At 34.6% G+C, this 21973-nt stretch overlaps 2 protein-coding genes across 3 annotated transcripts; one reads left to right on the top strand and one right to left on the bottom strand.

Moving 5' to 3' along the window:
* The first annotated feature begins 193 nt into the window (after window positions 1–193).
* Window positions 194–15554, top strand: LOC114389017 (DNA polymerase I, thermostable-like). Of its 2 annotated transcripts, XM_028349600.1 has the most exons (15): window positions 195–471; window positions 581–821; window positions 1728–1807; window positions 5311–5349; window positions 5511–5529; window positions 8684–8737; window positions 10263–10390; window positions 10474–10542; window positions 11663–11748; window positions 12305–12414; window positions 12999–13049; window positions 14299–14357; window positions 14606–14650; window positions 14773–14847; window positions 15052–15554. In XM_028349600.1, the coding sequence occupies exons 1-15, from the start codon at window positions 313–315 to the stop codon at window positions 15169–15171; spliced, it is 1335 nt and encodes a 444-aa protein (XP_028205401.1). In that variant the 5' UTR covers window positions 195–312; the 3' UTR covers window positions 15172–15554. The 2 variants fall into 2 exon arrangements, with proteins under 2 accessions (XP_028205407.1, XP_028205401.1); XM_028349606.1 differs by lacking the exon at window positions 8684–8737 and having other exon boundaries at window positions 194–471.
* Window positions 15555–18845: 3291 nt separating this feature from the next.
* LOC114389013 (cell division cycle-associated 7-like protein) lies at window positions 18846–21973 on the bottom strand. Its single transcript, XM_028349593.1, has 5 exons — window positions 21639–21973; window positions 20726–20965; window positions 20071–20154; window positions 19735–19864; window positions 18846–19246 (listed from the first exon to the last, which is right to left on the bottom strand). Exons 1-5 carry the CDS (start codon window positions 21911–21913, stop codon window positions 19070–19072), a joined length of 906 nt encoding a protein of 301 aa, XP_028205394.1. The 5' UTR covers window positions 21914–21973; the 3' UTR covers window positions 18846–19069.

Here is a 21973-nt window from a genome sequence, read left to right as displayed (position 1 = left end):
GCCCGCTAAGCCTGCACGCTATGTGGAGTGGGTGTGATCTCACCAAAAAGAGCCCCTTTAGAATGCAGGCTTCCCAGGTTGAGGAAAATAATAGGATGTGAATTATAAAAATGGTGGTGCGAACAAAATGGGCCACCCGCTGTTTGGCCCAAAATTGTATATTTGCTATTTAGCACCTGTTTCCGACACAGCTAAGCACAAGGTTTGTTTCTCTTCCATTTCTCTCGCGGTCTCTCTTGTCTTCCATGCCGTGACTTGCTTCAACGTCTATATGCTGTGACTGTCACTGCTATAGCGACAAATTTCACACAAATGGCGTGTTGCTATAAGTACCAGTTTTTGTTTCTTCACTCTCATTCCTTCTGGAGGAAGCTTCCGTTCCCGCGCCACGTTACCGCCTCGGGTTTCACTTGCAATCTTCAAACCCCGTCGCTGCTTCTTTCTTCGCGCTCGCGCGCGCTACTCTCTAAGGTAACGCACTCACCAATTATTGTTGTTATCGTTACTCGCTGCACTGTGCTGTGTTTTCATTCTGTTGAATTTTCTTTCTTTTTTGTTGTTTTTTTACGTTTATCGTTAGGGTTATTGTAGAGCTACTTCAGAATCGCCGGGAGCCGTTCCCGCAACTCCGCGAAGTGCCGCCGCGTCGGGGACGTTGATTCCCGAAGCCGGAATCGGAATCGGAACCGGAACCGCTCAAGCGCTGCAGTCAGGTTCTGCTGGCAATGCGGAACTCGTGACGAACGCCGAGCCTTTGAATGGCAGAGTTATGATCATTGACGGAACTTCGATTATTCACCGCGCGTACTACAAGCTTTTAGGCACGTTTCGTTTTCTTTGCAACTTTTAGTTCACGCAGAATTAGAATTGTGTTCTTCACTTCCTTTTCTAGGGTGTGATGTGGTGAATGTTTTATGGACCATCATCTACATCGACATCGTGATCTTATCCAATGTCTTTTTAAACTTGTTGTGTTTGTTGGCTTCGTTTCCTCTGAATTATTATTTTGAGTAAACCCTGGAATTTAGTCCCTGAATTTGTGAGGCGCTGTCGTAGTAGTATTTGGAATTAGAAAAATGTCAAATAAATCCTTGAAATTAAAATTCCTGTCCTAAAGTTACTATTGACATTAATTTTAATTTCAGGGATTTATTTAGGCTTAAATACCTTTGTTTTGCTTTTCTTCCTTGCAATTTTTTTTGTTTGTTTTAGTCCTTGTAAATTTATGTTTGTTATATTTTTTGCTCTTAAAACGGTTTAGGTGGCGCTTTAAACAGTGGAAAAAATGTTATCTAAACTTCTTAAAGGACGAAAAGAAAAGTAAACATAATTTGTAAGGACTAAAACAACAAAAACATGAAAAGAAAAAAATGCTAAGGACTAAAGGTATTTAAACAATTTATTTAACATTTTTTCTGATTCTAGAGACTACTGTGACTGTGCCTTACAAATTCAGGCACTAAAATGAGGCTTTACTTGAATTATTTTCTATTTGGAGATGTGTATTTGCTATGTTGCTATAGGTTTTGAACAAGAGGAGTTTAATTGTGTCATGTATTTCGATAAAACTTGTGTCTTTTTTGTGTAAATTTTGCTATTGATAAAATTAAAAGCTATTTTGGCTAATTGGCTTTCTATTATTCACTCTTTGATTTTTTAATTTTTGATTTGGGGTTTTGTTTGAGGAGTGTTACTGATTGTTGTTAATCTTTTTCATGGTGTGATAGCAAAGTTGCATCATGGTCATCTAACACATGCTGATGGAAATGGAGATTGGGTTTTAATGATGTTTACAGCACTATCTCTTGTAAGTTATCTGTATAGATGTATATGAAGATGTTCGAATTTTTATTTTCTCATTTGAATTTGTAGAATTCATAAACTTTTATGCTCCTACATTTGCATTGGTCTCTGACAATAAAGCTATAGATGAAGAGAGTTTTGCCCCTCAACAAGATTACTGAGTTTTGTGGAAAAATATAAAGAACTAATTTTAATGCCCATTAAAAAAGACAAATAATTTGGGAGAGACAATGAAATATGTAAGTGTATATGAGTAACTAGTTCTGAGCTAGTTACTCATATACACTTACAAAATATAAGATAGTTTGAATTTGAAGAGCAATTGTTCCAAACACGGAAAGGTGAAGGGTATTTTGGCTTGTAGTTTCTTGGGATAAGCTGATCAGTGTGTTCAGAGTAAAAGATTAACTTGTTAAATCAAATTGTTAGTCTTTTTTTGTTTTTGTTAGTTTTGTGGAGGAAAACAGAGGAGAGAAGAGAGACAATGCATATGCAGAGGAAATAGAATTATTCTATTCTAATTCAAATTGTTCTCAGCAGTGATACAATAAATAACAAAAGATAAACTAATTAGATAACAAGATATTAGCAAAATAGAATATTAAAACTAACTTGCTCCTTAAAGATAGGAACCACTTATTGACTAGGCTAATCCATTAAAACTGACTTACCCCTAAAATATAGGAAATCAACTTATTTATTAAATCTTATTTTAAAAATTGAAAAATAAAATATTATGCAGTTACAAAAGTATATCTTCAACACTCCTCCTTGCTTTTGGAACTGCAAACTCCAATTCTTTGAGTTCAAGTTTGTTGATAGGTAGTGACTTTGTAAACATGTCAGCTAGTTGATCTTTAGACTTGCAGTAAATTAAGTTCACTTCTCCATTTTGTTGCATCTTTATCAAATAATAGACCTTGATGTTGAAATGTTTAGTCTTCCCATGACATACGGGATTGTTTGCAATAGCAATGACTTCTTGATTGTCAACAAAAATTCCAGTTTTGTTCTTTTTAGAAAATAGAATGTTTGACCTTGTTGTAGTGAGATACATTAGACATCCAATCAAGCTCCCATAATATCCTTCATCAATGTTATCAACACCTTCTTCCTTGCTAAACTTCTCCTTTTGATTCATTGGTGTACTAACAGACTTGCATTCCTCCATTTGAAACTTCTTCAAATTTTCTTTTGCATATTTTCTTTTTTTCATGTTTAGCATTCTTTCAAGATGGCAATGATCAAGCCTCTTGTGCTTGAATTCCATGGGTGTGACTTGAGTGAAATAGGTTGTATGCTCCTCCTCTGCTGGATCAAATGAAAAGCTTTTACCTTTCATTTTAACCCTTAGAACTTCCCGGCCAAAATTGTCATAGATAAAGCAATGTTGATGTTCAAAGGACACTTTAAATCCCTTTTTAATCAATTGACCTACACTTAGCAAGTTTTGGTCAATGTTAGGTACATAAAGAACATCTGATATTAATTTAATACCTGAACACGTTGAAATTGCAACAGTTCCTTTTCCTTTTACAGGAATATAGCCACCATTCCCAATTCTGACCTTTGAGACATTAGTTGGCTTCAAATCCTTGAATAGAGTCTTATCATATGTCATGTGATTCGTACAACCACTATCAATCAACCAACTTTCACTTGATTCACTACTCAAGAAGCATGTGGCCACAACCAGTTGGTCCTCCTCTTCTTGATTAGCAATCTGAGCTCCCTCATCATGGTGATTTTTGTTGGGGCAGATCACCGCTTCATGTCCTATCTGGTTGCACTTGTTACATTTTGCATCTGGTCTCCTCCAACATCTGAAAGGTGCATGACCTTTTTTGCCACAATGCTGACAAGGTGGATAATTTTTCTTTTTATCCTTACCTTGGTTGTTTGCACTGTTTTCGCTGCTTGCTGGTTGATTCTTCTTGAAAAAATTCTTTTTGCTTTCATCAACTTCATGATGTTTGGCGGGCAAAGCACCTTCGACAACACGATCTTGCCTCATCAACCTTCGCTGCTCTTGAGCTTGCAGGGCATGTAGCACTTCTGCCAATGTGATTTTCGACAGATCCTTTGTGTTCTCCAATGAAGCTATAGATGCTTCATACTTCTCTGGCACCGTTACCAAAATTTTCTCTACAATTCTCGAATCAGCAAAATCACTTCCCAACAACTTTATCTTGTTGGCAATACCCCACAATTTGTTTGAGTATTCTTTGATTGTCTCTGACTCTTGCATCCTTTGAAGCTCAAATTCCCTCCTTAAATTCAGCACTTGCATGCTTCGTATTCTATCATCTCCAGCGTATTCCTCTTTCAGATAATCCCAAATTGCTTTGGGTGATTTAAGAGTCATGATTTTGATGAATATCATTTGTGAAACACCAGTGAACAAACATGATCTCGCCTTTGCCTTCTTCATCTTTCTTTCCTTGTGATTTTTAATTTGGGCCATGGTGGGATTTTCAGGCAGCGGATATATTTCATAATCCTCTTCCACGGCATCCCATAAATCCAAAGACTCCATGTAGGATTGCATTTTCACTTTCCAAAGATCATAATTCTCTCCATCAAAGATTGGAAGAGTTATGTGGGAAAAACTTGCTTCACCTTCCATGGTAAAAGTCCCGTAAGAATAAGACTCTGATACCAATTGTTGGTTTTGTGGAGGAAATTATAAAAACAGAGGAGAGAAGAGAGACAATGCATATGCAGAAGAAATAGAATTATTCTATTCTAATTCAAATTGTTCTCAACAGTGATACAATAAATAGCAAAAGATAAACTAATTAGATAACAAGATATTAACAAAATAGAATATTAAAACTAACTTGCTCCTTAAAGATAGGAACCACTTATTGACTAGGCTAATCCATTAAAACTGACTTACCCCTAAAATATAGGAAATCAACTTATTTACTAAATCCTATTTTAAAAATTGAAAAATAAAATATTATGCAGTTACAAAAGTATATTTTCAACAGTTTTATAAATACAATACTCATCAAAGTATGCCTGTAAGTATAATCTCTTACCTTCTTATATTATTGTTAAGTGACTTACATTTGGCATTGTCATGTGGGCATTATCATTGTATTATAATATAAATATAAACACCTTTATAATATAAATCGTATGTCTAATCAAATAATGCTGTTTGCTGTGTCAGCAAGTGCAAACATATGGTCTTAAAAGAGCTATAATTTAACTTTTCTGCAGCATTTTTCACTTCTTGATTAATCTTAGAGACTTAATGAGCAATAATTTTAATTTGCATTGAAGAAACTCTGTAGTGCTGTTTTCTTAATCAACAAAGAAGAAAAATAATGCAGATTTCTTGGAAGTCATTCAAATTGAACCACAATTTTTTTTAATTGACAGTACAGTATGTATATGATTTTAATTGTGGTTGAATAATGAATACACATACAAGTTTCATTTTGTTTAATTGATGTGCTGTTTTTATCTTATAGTTATTCTTGGTTATATTTCTTGCAGATAATTGATGTTCTGAAATTTATCCCTTCCCATGTTGTGGTAAGTTCTGTTCATCATGTCTTTATTTATGTGAAAAAACATGTATTTCCATAAAAATTTCATTGTCACTATTTTTTTTCCTGTTATTTCAATCTTTTTCTTTTCCCCGTGTTTACAATCAGTTAATCTTACGGATATAGTTTGGTTTCTTTTGCATGCAGGTAGTGTTTGACCATGATGGTGAGTGACCACCTCTATATTTGCTTGTATGCTTTTTTAATTTTTTCCTCTTATATCCTTCATGCTAATAAAAAATTAGCTTTTTTTAATCTTTGAGATACTTTTCTGTACTATTTAGTTTCTACTGGTGTATGCAGTGCGATTACATTGATGATCAATTATGAACTGTTGAATAAACTGAGAGATAGAAGGGAGAGAAAACTTGTTGAACATAAAGGCTAATTTTATTGATTATCAAAAGTTAATTACAGAAGGTTATAAAAGAGGTATAGATAGACCTTTGTTCTATTATTGTAATAGATTGTCACTAACTAACAGAATTGTAACTAACTAACAGAATCTAACCGACTCTAACTGATTCTAACCAACTTTAACTGATTCTAACCAACTCTAAGATAGGTGCTGTTAGCAAAAGCTAACAGCCCTTACAATTAGTTTACAGAACTGTTTTCACAGTTGACTAACAACATACTCTAATACCCCCCTCAAACTCAAGGGGAAGAGTTTTCAGGAGAAACACTCTTCACATTGAGTTTGCCTTGAAGAACTTCAAATCGTGACGCAGAAAGAGGCTTGGTGAGAATGTCAGCCCACTGATCTAAAGCTGGAACATGGACAATAGTAAGCTGCTTGGCCAGAATCTTCTCTCTTACAAAAAAGACATCAATTTCCATGTGTTTGGTACGGTTATGAAAAACTGGATTGTGTGCAATAGAAACTGCACTCTGATTATCACAAAAAATAACAGGAGTAGTGAATGAAACTTGCAATTCTGTTAGCAGAGTATGAATCCAAGTTAATTCAGTGGAAGTCTGAGCTATACTGCGATACTCAGCTTCTGTATTAGACCTGACAGTAACTTTCTGCTTTTGAGACCACCAAGAGATTAAGTTTGGACCAAGAAAAATAGCAGTTCCTGAGGTAGAGCGCCTGTCATCCACATCTGATGCCCAGTCAGCATCACAAAAGGCTCGAATAACTAAGGGCTTTGTAACAGATATAGGTTGAAGAAGCAAACCATGAAACAAAGTGCCCTTCAGATACCTTAATATCCGTTTTACCACTGTCCAGTGAGAATCCAAAGGAGCAGCCATAAATTGGCAAACTTTGTTGACAGCAAAACTGATCTCAGGTCTAGTAAGGGTAGCATACTGTAATGCACCAACTACAGACTTGTATAAGGTTGGATCATGAAAAACATCAGCACCATGTCGAGACAACTTGCAGTTGGATACCATTGGAGAAGAGATAGAGTGAGCTTAACAGCCATGTTAGTCTTGTGAAGTAAATCTCTAATGTACTTGGTCTGAGTCATAAGGATAGAACTGTTGGGTAGATACTTGATTTCCAGACCTAGGAAATAATCTAGATGACCAAGTTGCTTGAGTGAAAAAGCAGTGTTTAACTTGTATGTAATCTGATGTATTAGTGAAGGTGAACTACCTGTTAGAATTATACCATCCACATAGACCAGGAGATAAACATGAATTTGTTGGCGAAAAATGAATAAAGATGAATCACTTTTGCTTCCAATAAAACCAAACTGCAGTAAAGTAGATTTTAGCCTGTCAAACCATGTTGAATAAACTGAGAGAGAGAAGGGAGAGAAAACTTGTTGAACATAAAGGTTAATTTTATTGATTATCAAAAGTTAATTACAGAAGGTTATAAAAGAGGTATATATAGACCTCTGTTCTATTATTGTAACATATTGTAACTAACTAACAAAATTGTAATTAACTAACAGAACCTAACCAACTCTAACTAATTCTAACCAACTCTAAGATAGGTGTCGTTAGCAAAAGCTAATAGCCCTTACAATTAGTTTACAAAACTATTTTCACAGTTGACTAACAACATACTCTAATATGAACTATAGTTTTGATGCAGCATTTTGCTGTGCTCCTAACGTTTTGATTGAGATAGTATTGGTTTCCTTGACTGAATTTGGATTGCTTTATTTACAAAAGAATAGAAAAGAAAAATTATTGACTCCAATGACAATAAAGATGCTGGGAGGCAAAACATGGAATACAAGGATAGCACGATGGGCATAATGGATGAAGCCCTAAATTAGAAATGTGGTTGTGAATGAAATGGAAGAATTGACACCTACATAACTTTGGTACTGTTTGTGTGATCTTTAACTTTAGGAGATCTGTTCAGTTTGGTCTGCATTTTCAAATGATTCCTCCATAAGAAAATTGAATTCATATTACACTGACTTACGAAGTTAATGAGATGTTTACAAAAAAGATAATGTGTCAAACTGGTTATACAAATAAAATAATTTGATGTTGTTAAGTTTGATTAAACCTGTGCATCTTTTCAGTCTGGTTTCCAGATTGGCAATATTGGTCATAATATTTAACCTTATAACATCCTCTACTAGCAATATTGGTCATACACTATTTACATTTCTTTTATATGAAGTATACAAGGTTTCCTGTTGAGGATAAGACTAAAACATCCTTGTGCTATCTGCCTCACTAAAACTTGGAATATAGACTTATGCTATTGCTCTATTTCTGCTGGACGTTCCTGCCAAAGTATTGGCCTTTTGTTTTAACATGACAATAGGAATTTTGTAGTGAAAAATTAATGGAGTTGGATGTTTTAATGATATTTTGCAATCTTCTTGAGTTTGTTTTGGCATATCTTGTACTAATGGATTCATATCATGGTTTACCTTAATCATAAATAAAAGAATAAATATTACAGAAATTAGAAGTAATTTGATGTCTAATCATTAGCATTTTAGGAAATAGCATCCTTTAGTTTGATTTTGATCAGAAACTGAAGAGAAAGAAATATTTTTTCACCTGGAAAGTATAATTAGATAAATAGACAATAAAGTACTATTTGCTGCATGATTTCCCACCAAATTCTTGCACTGATAATCTAGGATGTTGTACGTAGAGGGAACTTATTATGATCTGTGAAGACAGTAGCATAGGAGGAAACTATGTTCAGTCATGTACAAATTCCTTCTACAAGCTGTTGATGTACTGATAGTTTCTGGGCATATTAAGGATTTGAAACGCATCATCTTGCGTCTCTTTCTTCCTAGCAGCTAATTTGCATTTCTCAGGTTCACTGGCTTGTAAAGCCACTCTCAAATACAATTTTAATAGAGAAAACCTTTTCATTTCAGGAATTCCTATTGGTCATACATATAATTCATCAAAAGAAAGTTTTACTGCAAAAGGTATGTTTGTTTCTGAGTTTCAGTATTTGCATGATGAAGTTGGAATATGAGAACAGTGTCAGGATTTGAACCTCATTCTTTTGTGGTTATATATGGGCAAGAGTGGAATGGTGTGCGGTGTGCCTAATTTTTTTTTAAAAAAAAATTTCTATGCATTTTTTCTTAAATTATTTGGCTTGCACAAATAAAGTGCTCTCTTACTTTGTCCACCCACCCCAAGTAAAACTCCTCTAGCTCCTAAACTCTCTATTTAGGTGCCTTTGACATTCATATGTCTGGATTTCATTCAGATGATGCACTTTTGTCATCATAAGGTTGGAGGTAATCCGGACTTGTCAAGAAAGTTAGGCTCTAGATTTTGGAGAATCTAATGCTTTGGTTATATACTTATATTTCTAAGCCAACTTACAAAACCAATCTAGCCTTTTCCCTATAGGTTGGGTTGGCTAAATGGATCAAATGATGCCATAGTGTTCTAGACTTCTAGTGTGAATCATCAATCATGTCCATTGACAAAACATTGAGTATATATTATTTTGTTGGCCTATTACTTCCCAACACTTAGTCTATACAGTGTTGCGGGTCTTATAGTTAAAGCGGTGGTAAATTTTTTTCTTAAGCTTGGATGGTACTTACCTTTTTGTTGCAAATAACACTCAAGGCACTCCTCTTCATTCACCCTGCTTGAAACCTACAGTTTACATTTCCCTCTATTTCTCTGTCTTATGTTTAATATATCGATGATACTTAAACCGTGAGAATTTTGTTGAGGTATGCCTTCCAAAACCCAGCTCCACGTCAAGAACATCCCGTTGATCTCCCTCTCAACTCTCCACCTAGGACTATATCATCTGCCAAAAAGCATGCATCATGCTACTGCTCTTGAATATGCTCTGTAGTAGTAGTACAAAGATTGGGGCTCAAAGTTTACCCTTGATGCAGTCCTATAGTTTTTGGAAAATCTATTGTTATTTGTGACCTTAACTTATACTCATACCAGTTGTGATCCCCTCATACATAGCCTTGTTTGCTCTAAATAGGCAATATGGAGTGTCCTTTCTTCTTTTGGGCCCTTCCACCATACATCTCTTGGCACCATATCTTTCACCTTTTCCATATCAATGAAGACCGTGTGTTTGTCTTCCTGGTCTGTTGTAAGCCAAATTAAATATAAATATGTACTTCCTGGATTGTACTGTCCCATCTTTATATTCTTTTCTCAACCTTCATTTGAGGACCACAATATCAATCTGCTTATAATTGTAGGCTGTAATAATGTGGTTCTTTATCCTGATCTTTTATTCTGTTCATATTTGTCTCACTTTGATTTTAATGGGTTTCAATTCAAATCACACTGGGGTAGTTAATATTATTATGATTTACTGTGTTTTTAGAATGACTAACTGATTAATTTCCCTATTTAAGTGAGCTTTACCTGTATTTGTTGACCATGTCTTACTTCAACACTTTGTATTACAGCTTCATAATGTTATGAATATTAATTTCATGTGCACTTTATTTGAAGGCCAGAATTTTCGGCACAATCTATACCCCGCATACAAGAGCAACCGTCCTCCAACTCCTGATACCATTGTTCAGGGACTTCAATACTTCAAAGCATCCATCAAGGCTATGTCCATAAAAATAATTGAGGCAAGTATAAGTGGTGGATTTATACTGCTTACAGATTTTAAGGGTGTAATATAATATAATTGATATACATCATTTGATGATAGGTTCCAGGTGTAGAGGCAGATGATGTGATTGGAACATTAGCCTTAAGGAGTGTTGATGCTGGGTACAAGGTGATCTCCTTAATGAATTTGAATATTACTTAATGCACATTTTCAGATTTGAGAAAATATTGTTCTCTTGAGTCTTGACCAAATGAATATGTACAATTATGGTTGTAAATGTGCATTTCATTAAGAGAGTACCTGCAAAACCTCTCTCTACTGTAAGCATTGCTATTTGTATAATTGTCAATGTTGTGTTATTCAGTTTAATAACAATGTTATTATTAAGATCCCACTTCAGCTAGGTATATGGTCAAAATATTCCATATAATTACTTGGGCAATATTTCCTCCTTGAGCTAGCTTTTTGGGTTGAATTAAAGCCCAATCTGTATTCTGTTCTCAATTCTAATATGGTATTACAACCTATATAATCTTGGGACACTGTATATGTCTGGTCTTGCAAGCCTCATGCTCTAGATATCTTGTCCTAGGTGTGAGAGTGGAGATCCCATGACTATGTATATGGCCAAAAATACATAATGAACTGGGCAATCCTTTCCCCTTGAGTAATCTTTTGGGGTTTAGTTAAGCGCAATCCATTCTTAATTCTAGTAGTTTTATAAATATGTGTTTCTTGTTGCATGTGTTGAGTTTATTAATCAGTTGAAATGTTAAATCTTCTGGGTTTTAAACAAGTTAACTACATTGTTTCTTAAGTATCAATTTCATTTTGGTTAAATTGAATGGAAGTAGAAAGGAAAAGTAGTGATATTGAAGCTTTGATAAAGAAGGTTAAAATTTGCTTAGCTGAATAGCTGTGCAATCGAATTACTTTTGACTACCTTCCTGTGGTTTGACAGTTGAAGATTTTCCTTGTCCTCTGTTGTCAATTGCCTCCTCCTGGTAGTAATTATTATTTAGTATTGGTGAAAATACCATTGATTTTCTGTTTTGTTTGATTTGTATATTTCTTAGTCTGTTGATGATATTGAAGTTGCTGCCAATGATTATTATGGTGTTTTCATGCTAATTACTAGTGTGATTGATGAGACTTGATTGAATTATGATGTGGCCATTCTGCTTGAATAAAATTATAAATAGCTTGATATTTATGCTTTCTTTATGGAAATGCCCTCAAAGACATTACTAAGTCACCACTACTTATGTTTGTCTTATCTTAATAATAGGTACGAGTTGTCTCCCCCGACAAAGACTTTTTTCAGATTTTATCTCCTTCGCTACGTCTACTTCGAATTGCTCCGCGTGGTGATGAGTTAGTATCAGACATAATTTCTGCTTTTATGTCTTGTGCTGGCTAATGATACAGTGCAATAATTGATATGATAGCACTTTATTTCTGACTTTAATATAACGAGAAATCGTCTAATAAACTTTTTATTTTTACCTTTTTTTCCTCCCACTTACCCTTTTATACATAGATAATCACATTACTAGAGCAAAACAATTGAAAAATAGATCCGTTTTTTACATTTGAACTCCCTGGTTCTGCTATTTTACAGAGTGTGGACAATTATACCTGATTGGCTATCTAAATATTATGCTAACACATGTTGCTCTATCTCTTACTATTGCTTATTGAGTGCTGCATGAACTTTTTTCATAAACTAATGATGAAAAAACTGTATTACATGTGTTGCATGCTTGATAGCAATTCAATAATATGCTTCCTCAAAAATCAAATTCAAATAAAGTGCAACAAGGCTGCCACAGAAAGATTTTAAAAAATTAAGTGTTATAATCTATTTAATAATAATATTACAAAGTAATTTATTCTTATGCTTTTGGACTGTTTCTATTACTTTCAACAGGATGGTTTCGTTTGGAGTTGAGGATTTTGAAGAGAGATATGGAGGTCTGAAACCATCCCAGTTTGCAGATATGATCGCACTTACTGGTGATAGATCTGATAATATTCCAGGTTATTTTGTCTCCTCCATTTCAAACGTCATTTGCTGAAACATGAGAAACAAAATAGAAAAGGGTAATTGTGAGCCTGATAAGCTTTTCAAATTTGTGGATATGCATAGTTTCTTATTAGTCAGTAGTGTCACCTATGAAATCAATGGGCATTAGATCTGTTAGAATTAGAATTATTATTTTTGTTTTTAGTCTTGTGTCAGGAATGTTAGTTCTTTAGTTGTACTGGTATTAGGTCAGTGATTTATCACCACATCATCATAATATCACAATTTCATTAGTAAACTGTATCTTCCATTCTTTCTTTTCTATCTTTTCTCCTTAATTTCAACAAGACCAATATCCTGCATCATTGTAGAAATTCACTTATTGTAGAAGGAATCCCATCCTCGGGCCATTCTTATTTTTGGAAGGAGTCTAGTCCTTAGGATTGGAATCACCATTATATGTATTTTTATGTGACAAACTATTGAATCATCATTTCCTTAGAATGATCCTGTACCAAGCATGCTCTTAGGGGTAAAGTTATATAAGCTTCTGAAATTTTAACAAATATTTAATACTTTTAATACTTTATAAATGCAGGAGTTCATGGAATTGGAGATGTTCATGCTGTGCAATTACTTAGTAGATTTGGTGAGGTTTATTAACTTTTGCTTTATTTTTTTCCAAAAGGTTACGTTGTGTTAAGTTGAGGATTCTTGTCTAGTGTTGGATTCATTGGTAAAGCATGTTCTGGCATTGTGAGAATTCAATATTCACCAAGTGCCATGGTCTGTGATTTGACTTTTACAAGCTTAACTATGAGAGTCTATCTTCCTATCTAATAAGCAAGCATTTTTATTTGCTTATGCCCAAATCGAGAATCTAATATCTATTTACCACTCACTATAATCAGTGGTATTCAAATCTTAGGTCCGGATTCTGCATTACTAGCAGATAGGACTGTAGGTCAAATATATGTACAGCTTCTTTTGTGTGGTTACATTCTGCTCTGGATCAACAATTGGCTGATTTGAATGTAGCAGAAACGTAATCTGCAACTTTTACCTATTAGTACCTCTGGTACTCATTTAATATTTATATTATTTTGGCTGATAAAAAAAAAAAAAAAAAAGGAGACATGGTAAGGGAAAAGAAAATGTGAGTGTTAATAAATTTGTTAGGGTACCCCCTACGCTGGACCATGGGAGGAAGGTGAGGGAGGGAAAGAGGGTTTTTTACTATACTTATAACTGAATGCTTATATAGCAAGTAGAGAAAGTAGACAGAGAAAAAGTGAGGTCTCTCTTGGATAAAATGCCACAGGTAAAGGAGAGAGGTTGGGCAAGAATTTGGTGAGGTTTGGGCTCGAGTTCCCTGCTATGTGCTGCTCTATCTGTTTTATTTTTTTTCCTTTTTCTTTTCCTGTGAGAGTCAGAGGTTATGCACTGACTTATCATTGGAATTACTTCTTTCTGTAATGAAATACCTGGGTTCTTATCATAATTCCTTTGCTTTATGTATTTTGAGTGTTTGGTTTGGCTGGAAAATCACAAATTGACAGTACCTTTATTACACTGTCCAGAAAAAGACAGTGTAAGTTAATTGACTTAAATAGTTTATAATGCTGCAGATATAACAGTCCTTTCTTTGATTGTTTTCCCTTCCCAGTTTGGTTCTTCTACTTATTGAGTGTTTTAAAAACTATTTGAATTAATTTTGACTTTTGAGTTTTATTGGTTGGGTGCTTGGTTGGCATGTGATAATATATAGTCATCCAAATAATTTAACTTTCTAGAACACACTGGCAAAAGATTTTTGTTTTAAGTTACTTGGTCTTGTACCTTGTATATTTTTTAATGTATGTATGGTTTTAAGCATATCTCTTCACCTATATGAACAGGCACATTGGAGAGGTTGTTGGATTCCGTTGATCAAATTAAAGAGGATCACATTAAAAAGGTATTGCTGATTGATACTATGCTTCATGTGCAAGTTTGCTCACATGATGATTAAAATGTTCTCATTGGAATTTATGTCTGGTTCAACATTATTAGTGAGGTTTCTTGTTACATTTAGCATCTGAATGTAGTCAGTTCCTTACTGTAAATGATAGTATGATTTTACTTTTAAAATTATTGTAGCTCACCTTCATATGCCCCATTGACGCTCCACTTATATTGTGCTTACATTTGCCATTTTTCTTCTAGGCCTTGATCGAAAATGCTGAGCAGGCAGTCTTGAGCAAGGAACTGGCAAGCATCTTAATCTCTAATATTTACTTCTCTCCACTTTTTTCTACTTGTTTTGCAGCATCTATTTGTCCTGTTATATATACAATTTTGTCTTTATGTGTTAGTACTTCAAATTATGACAGGCATTGTTGCGCTCTGATCTTCCATTGTACATGGTACCGCTCGCTATAAAAGATCTCTCATTTAATAAACCAGAGGTTTGTGGCATCGAAGGCAGTTTAAGTTTTCAATTTCTATATTTTTAATTTTTTTTTAGTATGGTCTTTTTTTCGGTCCAATTACAGAATTTGTTTATTATAATTATATAAGTAGTAGTATTATAAATGGTTGAAGGTACGCTATTATGTTTTGACATTGCTCAATTTATGTATTTTAACTTAGTAAAAATGAATCGTGTACAGGACAACGGTAGCAAGTTCAACAGCCTTTTAACAGCTATCAGTGCATACGCAGAAGGGTTTTCAGCTGATCCTATCATCAGGAGAACAGTTCATTTGTGGCAAAAGTTGGATTCAAGATGAAACTGAGTCATCGGGGTTTCTTGTATAGAGGGGATTCTTTGAATAGAACATTTCAATACTTGGAACAGTACACAACACGAGGGTTTTTAAGTGTATATAGTAAGCAGAACGAGTTGTTCTTCTGTGGATATCTATGCATTCCACTGATGGCTCCGCGATCTTCATTATTATTTTTTGTAGTTTGACACATGTATCCATTTTTGTTTAAGGTAAAAAGCGCATTAAAATATAGGCACCAGGAAGAACATAAAATGATTCGTAGTATTTCTCTAGATGACTGTAGATTTTAGGAAGCTTGTAGAAAGTTTGAGGAGTCGAAGTCTAAAGTGCACTCGTACTAATGTGTTCCATGGTGAAATATAGGAGGAGAAAAGTGATGAGTAGCTTTTATCTACATCCACATTCTTACAGCTTCAAATAACAGAATGATTATATAGCCAACTAATAAGTGTATGTTTAGATTAAAGTTAGAAATATTGTGCACATGTTCTAAGGTATTCAACGAATAAAAGTAAACGTAATGATTCTGAACCTTTGATAAAAAGCTTAAATGTGTTTTTGGTTTTTGATATATATTCATTTTTTGTATTTGATCCTTAATAAATTTTTCTTTCAAATAGGGTTTCTAATATATGAAAAGTTTTGTTCGAAGTTTCTATTGTAATTCGTTATCTGCTTATGTGACCTTTAATCGGATAGGCAAGCATGTCACGTGTAATATTTGTTTGACTAGGATTTATTTTTAATTTTTTAAAAGTATTAATGACATGGTTTTGCACAATAATTGCAACCACCATCTACAAAATCTCAACTACGTTGCTCTTTAGAAATTCCTCCACTGCCTCTACCACCAGCTGCGCGGGGTCCATCGCCTCCTCCATTGTTGTCGCTATCTCCGTCCGCAACGATGCTGACTCCTTCTGCTTTGACACCATGAACCACAGCAGTGTCGTTGCGTCCATCTTCCTCCATAGGGATTTGAGCGTGGCAGAGAGATTGGGGTTTGGTGGAGGTGTGGCGTGAAAGACCTCTGCGAGCATGGCCTCCCTTTACTCCTCGATGTGGGCAATGATGGAGGACTTATGCTTTGGGATAGAGGTCTCACGGTCTCCCTCTATTTCGATCTCGACCGTTCGATGGGACCAAAGTTTGGTGATTTGATCACCATCGTCCACGTGGATGCAAGAGAAAGAAAAAAAGTGTGTGTGTGACAGAGAAAATGTCTTACACCATCTCCTTTCTCTTTCTCTTTGTGTCAGAAAATCACCCCGACCTATCTACCTCACCTCCATAACCATTGTTCCACCCAAATGCCAACATCGCCTCCTTGAACCACCACAAACCATCGGCACACCACCTAATCAGCCCCATCGACATCGCAACCCCATCACCACTATCACCAACCTTGACGCACCGCCACCAATCGAATCCACTACCAACCTTTAAGGAAAGAAATATATGAACAATTTTTAGAGGGCAAAACAAAAATGATGAAAAGGAAATAGAATAACAAATTTGTTTTGCACTTTCACGTTTAGGGGTTTAGGTTTGGGTTTTTTGGGGGTTAGGGTTTACAAGAGGTGGAGGGGAGAAGAAGAAGATGAATGATGAAGAAGAAGCACAATGGTCGAGTGAGTGAGTGACCATTGGAAGTGAGAAATGGAAGGAGAGAAGGTTGATTCTTTCGGTTTGAGGTTAGTTTTTTTTTTTTTTTTCCTTTTAACCTGAATCCAAACGATGTTGTATTACTTTAAAAAAAAAAAATTTAATGTAAGCACGTGACACCGCACTTGACATCACACGTCACGTGCCAACGTGTCCGATTAAGGTAAGGATCTCGGACAAAACTTTTAAAAATATTAGGGATCCAATTCAAAAGATAAATTTATTAAGGACTAAATGTCAAAAAGGATATATATCAAGTACAAAAACATATTTAAGCCTTGAAAAAATTATTTGTCTTAAAAGTACATTTTCACCAAATATGCATTAAGTTTGAGGAACTAAAATCCACGATTTCTCTTTTCTCTCTTCACCCTTACAAAATGCTGCTGATGGTAACCTATAATTTGTGCTAAATTGATTTTACGGGAGGATTAGAATTTGTAGCTCGGGCATTGATGTTGCTCTTGCTCCTTGATTATATTGGCCTTATCCCCTAAAGGAAAAGAAACGTAATATTTTCAAATGGTCAATAGTCAATTAATGCTTTTATCAAGAAACAGTAATTTCGTACATGATTTTGGAGACACATTAAATTATTTTAGGATTGTTTGGGATGGTTGCTTCAGTCTTTGATTTTGAAATGTAGACTCTTTTGTTAAGCTAAAATCACAAATTATGTGATGTACGATTAAACATGGCAAGAAAACCCGTACTCGTGGATACCCGTCCAAATCCGTCCCGACTTTGATGGATAATATCCGAGTTGATCGGGTATGGGTTCGGGTTCGGGTTTTCCCTGATAACCAAAAGTCGGGTACGGGTATGGGATTACTAGATTTGTCCCGACCTCGAACCCGAACCCGCCCAGCCACTTAAAATCTTTATAATTTTTGTATAGTTTAATCAAAAGGCATAGAAATTTTATTACTAGTTAATTTTATTTTAGAATTTTTACATAATTTAATATTATTTTCTTAACGATTTTTGTAGACACATGCGCTATAATAGATTTATTGATATATAAGTAGTTAAAAATAAATGTTTAACAATCAATTTATTTTTTCTAAAATTAAATTTTTAATTTTTTTTCAAAAAATATTTTTCTAATTTGAGTCGGGTATGGGATAGGGTTGGGGATACCCGACGAATATGGGGATGAGATAATAAACTTAAACCCGTCGGGTATCGAATACGGGTATGGGGATATGTTAGGGAGCTGAGATAAGGGATTGGGGAGACAATACCCGTACCCGTCCCGCCCCATTATCATATCTATGTATGATTGTGAAAGAATAGTGGATGGAATGGAACCGAAAGCAATCAGTGCAGTGTATAACATTTAAAACATGATAATAAACTAAATAATAACCATTATCTAAATAAATAAAAAATTCAATTGCGTTTAATTAGTAAAACATCATGGTGAAATATATAAGCTGTTAAAACTTGAGAACAAAAGGAAACCAATTTTCTGTCCAATTCCCTTTTTTATCCTTAATTATCTAATCAAATACTTATAATTTTTTATTCATGAGAGAAATCATTAACAAACTAAAACATACTATATGCTACCAACAAAGTGTGAGATGGTTAATAAATAATGTTGTCCCTTAACCATGAAAAGACATCTATTGGAGATGTCAACCCCTTATATTAATTTCAATGTCTAAAAAAATTAATTCTTAACTTTCTATCGAAAAATATTCTTATTCACCCAAAAAAAAAAAGCTATAGGAAATAGTAATAGAAACCCTTGCATATACAAGTTTCAACTAAGCTAATCAACACATTGCTATTTTATATCAAATAATTCCGTAAAATCACGTGACAAGCAATTATATTGTTTAAAGTAATGATGTATCAGTTGTTGATTAGTCTGGATGCTTTTTCTTTTTCAGTGCGTGGGGTTGTTTATGGGTCACGCAAGGAAATAGTGTTCGATACTGTTTCAGCCAATCATGCAAAATTGTTTTTTCAAAACAAAGCTAATATTGATCACATTTCAATAGAGGATCAAGAAGCATAATTTGTTTTTTTAATAGTTTGTATGCACCTTTTAATAATCCATAAATCTGCCTATGAATTATTGTTACCAAAACTTTGTCAAAACCCACTTCTAAACTTGCATTGTTAAATGGCTAAGCTTGTATGTTTCTCAAACAAAAAACAAGTAATAACTTTCTTCATTACTCAAAACATGATGTCATTTTCTTCATGTATAGATATTATGCCACTAAGCTCTCTTCTTTGATGCCCTCGTGCGAGTTGGTCTATTCGGTGTGGTATCTGCAGATGCCTCTGCCTCTGATATTTCTTCAGGAACTATGTTTTCAGCATCTGAGCCTTCCAACTTGGAGCGGCGATTTTTAATCAGATAATGAGCCACAGATTTGAAACCCAGTTTTGACACCTTACAAATACAAATTACAAGGGAAGAATCAGTTCCAGCACCCCCATGTGGCAAAAAGGATAAGACTTTTTCTTTGAAGAATGTTGAAGCAAATATATGTAATAATTTATGATGACCTGAAGTTTATTTTTATCCCATACAGCAAAAAGATAGAACAAAAACAACAGCAAAAGTCTTGTCCTACCAAGTTAGATTAGCAACATGGATCACATAGCATTGGGTTCAGTTAAAAACTAAGAACAAAAGAGAGGAAAAAAGCAAATGTTATATTATGCAACAAGGTTATCATATCGAGAATTTGAGATTCAAATTGTGAGTAGTGAATCATTAATCATAACTTGTATTGAATCATAAGATCTAGGGACAATAAAAAATAATTCAAATATAGCCTATAGAAATAGAAATAGATAGCCAACCGAATCACATCAAATTGTATGATTCAAATCACAAATCATAAGATTTTAATAACTATGTTGTGCAATACTAACCTTACTGTATATGTTACCAGTAGGCATCCAACCTTTTCCCCTGCGGCAACGACTGCAGTTGCAAATATCCCGACAAGGAGGGCAAGTCCATTTTGTGTTATGGTTGGCTTCTACCACATTTTCTCCATATCTATAAAATAATAGTAGAAACAATGACTTTCATCAAACTTGACAGAACGACAGTGGTTGACTCAACACAAGGTTATACTTGTTAGTTTTAGATGGAGCCATATTTTTTCACCGCAGATGGCTGACATAATAATAGATGCCATCATTTTTAAAGTTCTGAATGAAAAGTCATTTTCTCAATCTGAACCTTAGCTTAAATAATGTTACCTCATGTACAAGCAATCTCCACAAAATTGCCCTTGGAGTAATTCGCATTTGTTGCAATGAGTATGCTGGCCAAGAGTTTTCTGCCTGCAAGTAAAAGAAATGATTTATGAAAACTTTGCCCTGAAACAAGAATCATATGGAAGAAGCGCCAGCTTTATATGTTAACTTGTACTACGAAAAGGAACTGAGTCTGTGTTCTTGAATCAAAAACGTGTAAAACCATTTCCCCTAGTTAAGGTATCACACCATTCAAAAGGCAGCAAAAAGCAATAGCTAAATTGCAAAGCCTTCCCATTCCAAGTTTCCATCTGATTGAGGCAAAAGTAACAGAACACGTGTAGTTCTAGATCAAACATAAAACATGTCAAATATACCAAGCATGTTAAAGAAGTTGGCAATTTAAAATTGAAACATCAAGGAAAAAAGTTTCAGGAAATGAAATTGGAACTAGATTATGTTTAAAATAAATAAAGCAGGGCAAAGACACAGGAATGTTCAATGTAAGCATATATGTATCTTCTTTTAACAATATAAGCTTTTCTAATTTCTTTTACCAAAATAAATTGTGTGGGAATAGAAACTAATAAACCCAACAAGGAAATAAGGCATATCCCAAGGAACATAGAGAATTTATCAATATACATTTGAACATTACCTGCATTGATGGCATGTCTCTCCTTTGATTGGATCATATATACGGTTCCCATCTTCATCATATCCATCTACATACAATTCCCAAGTACTCTCACAGTCTCCCAGAAGCTTCTCCTGCTCTTCAGTGTAAACTTCAGGGTTTGTACCTTCTGGAATAACAATCTCTACTTCATCATTTTTCTTACTTGCTGACTCGCGAAAATCTCTCTCAGCATAGTTAATTGGTGCCCGGCTCATTATTCTGCAAACCCACGAAATGTTTCAGATACTTCAGATATTTCTAAAGTATTTCTTGAATCATCATGTCAACACAATTGATGAACTGTGATAATGACTAATGAGCATATAAATAATGCCATTTTATAGTTCAAACAAAACTTAGCCACAATTCCTCAAGCAATTTTAGTGTTCTTCAATCAAAACTAGAGTTTCAAATTTGCATGATAAAAGTTTGCATTGAAGTTCGGCATATATTACCAAAAAGTAAAACTCAAATTCTAATAGAAAAAGCAACACCTAATTTACTTTAAAAAAAAGTGTATCTTAGCTTAAATACAAAATCCCTAATATTGAATTACAAAACACTGTTATATCATATCTTAGCCTAGCCATGTTCACGTTCATGACTTGGAATTGCTCCAGCACGTGTTTCAATGTAAATCCAATGTATAAATGCAAAATGAACGCAAAAGCAAGGATCTGATCCATTGGCAAAATGATTTGTTGCCTCGAAAGTTATTTTGCAATGGAGAACAAAACATGCACTGAAATGGGTCTCCACTTCCACAGACAAGGGAAAAGAAAAAAAAGGTAACACCTTTAGGGAGAAAGGAACAAATCCAGATAGAAAATTTGCTCCTTTTCACGTTCCACTGCAATCAAAACACATATAAACGTAGAAATTAAGAAAAAACCTGAAAGAGCGTCTCTGGGGTGAATGATTGGGTTGGTGGGTGCGCTTCTTCTGTTTCTTTAGGGGTTTGAGTTTATGAGAAAGGTCGAATAAGCCAAGCTTCTGCATTCTCTCCATGTTCTCTTTGATCCTTTGCTCCCTAGCTTGCTCGTAACCTTCGTTTTTTACCCTTTTGGAACCTTCGTTTTGGGAGTTTTCATTTTCATCACCATCATCATCTTCGGAGAGAGAAAGAGGGGCTTCTTCTCTCTTCTTTCTGCGAGTGCCCATTTTCATTTTCTCTGTGTCGAGACTTGAGAGAATGAGTTTTGGTTTTGGTTTGGGGAGGTGAAATGG

Source organism: Glycine soja, chromosome 2, assembly GCF_004193775.1.
Source record: "Glycine soja cultivar W05 chromosome 2, ASM419377v2, whole genome shotgun sequence".
In the NCBI taxonomy this organism is placed as follows: Eukaryota; Viridiplantae; Streptophyta; class Magnoliopsida; order Fabales; family Fabaceae; genus Glycine; species Glycine soja.
This window is presented reverse-complemented; position numbering and strand designations above follow the sequence as displayed.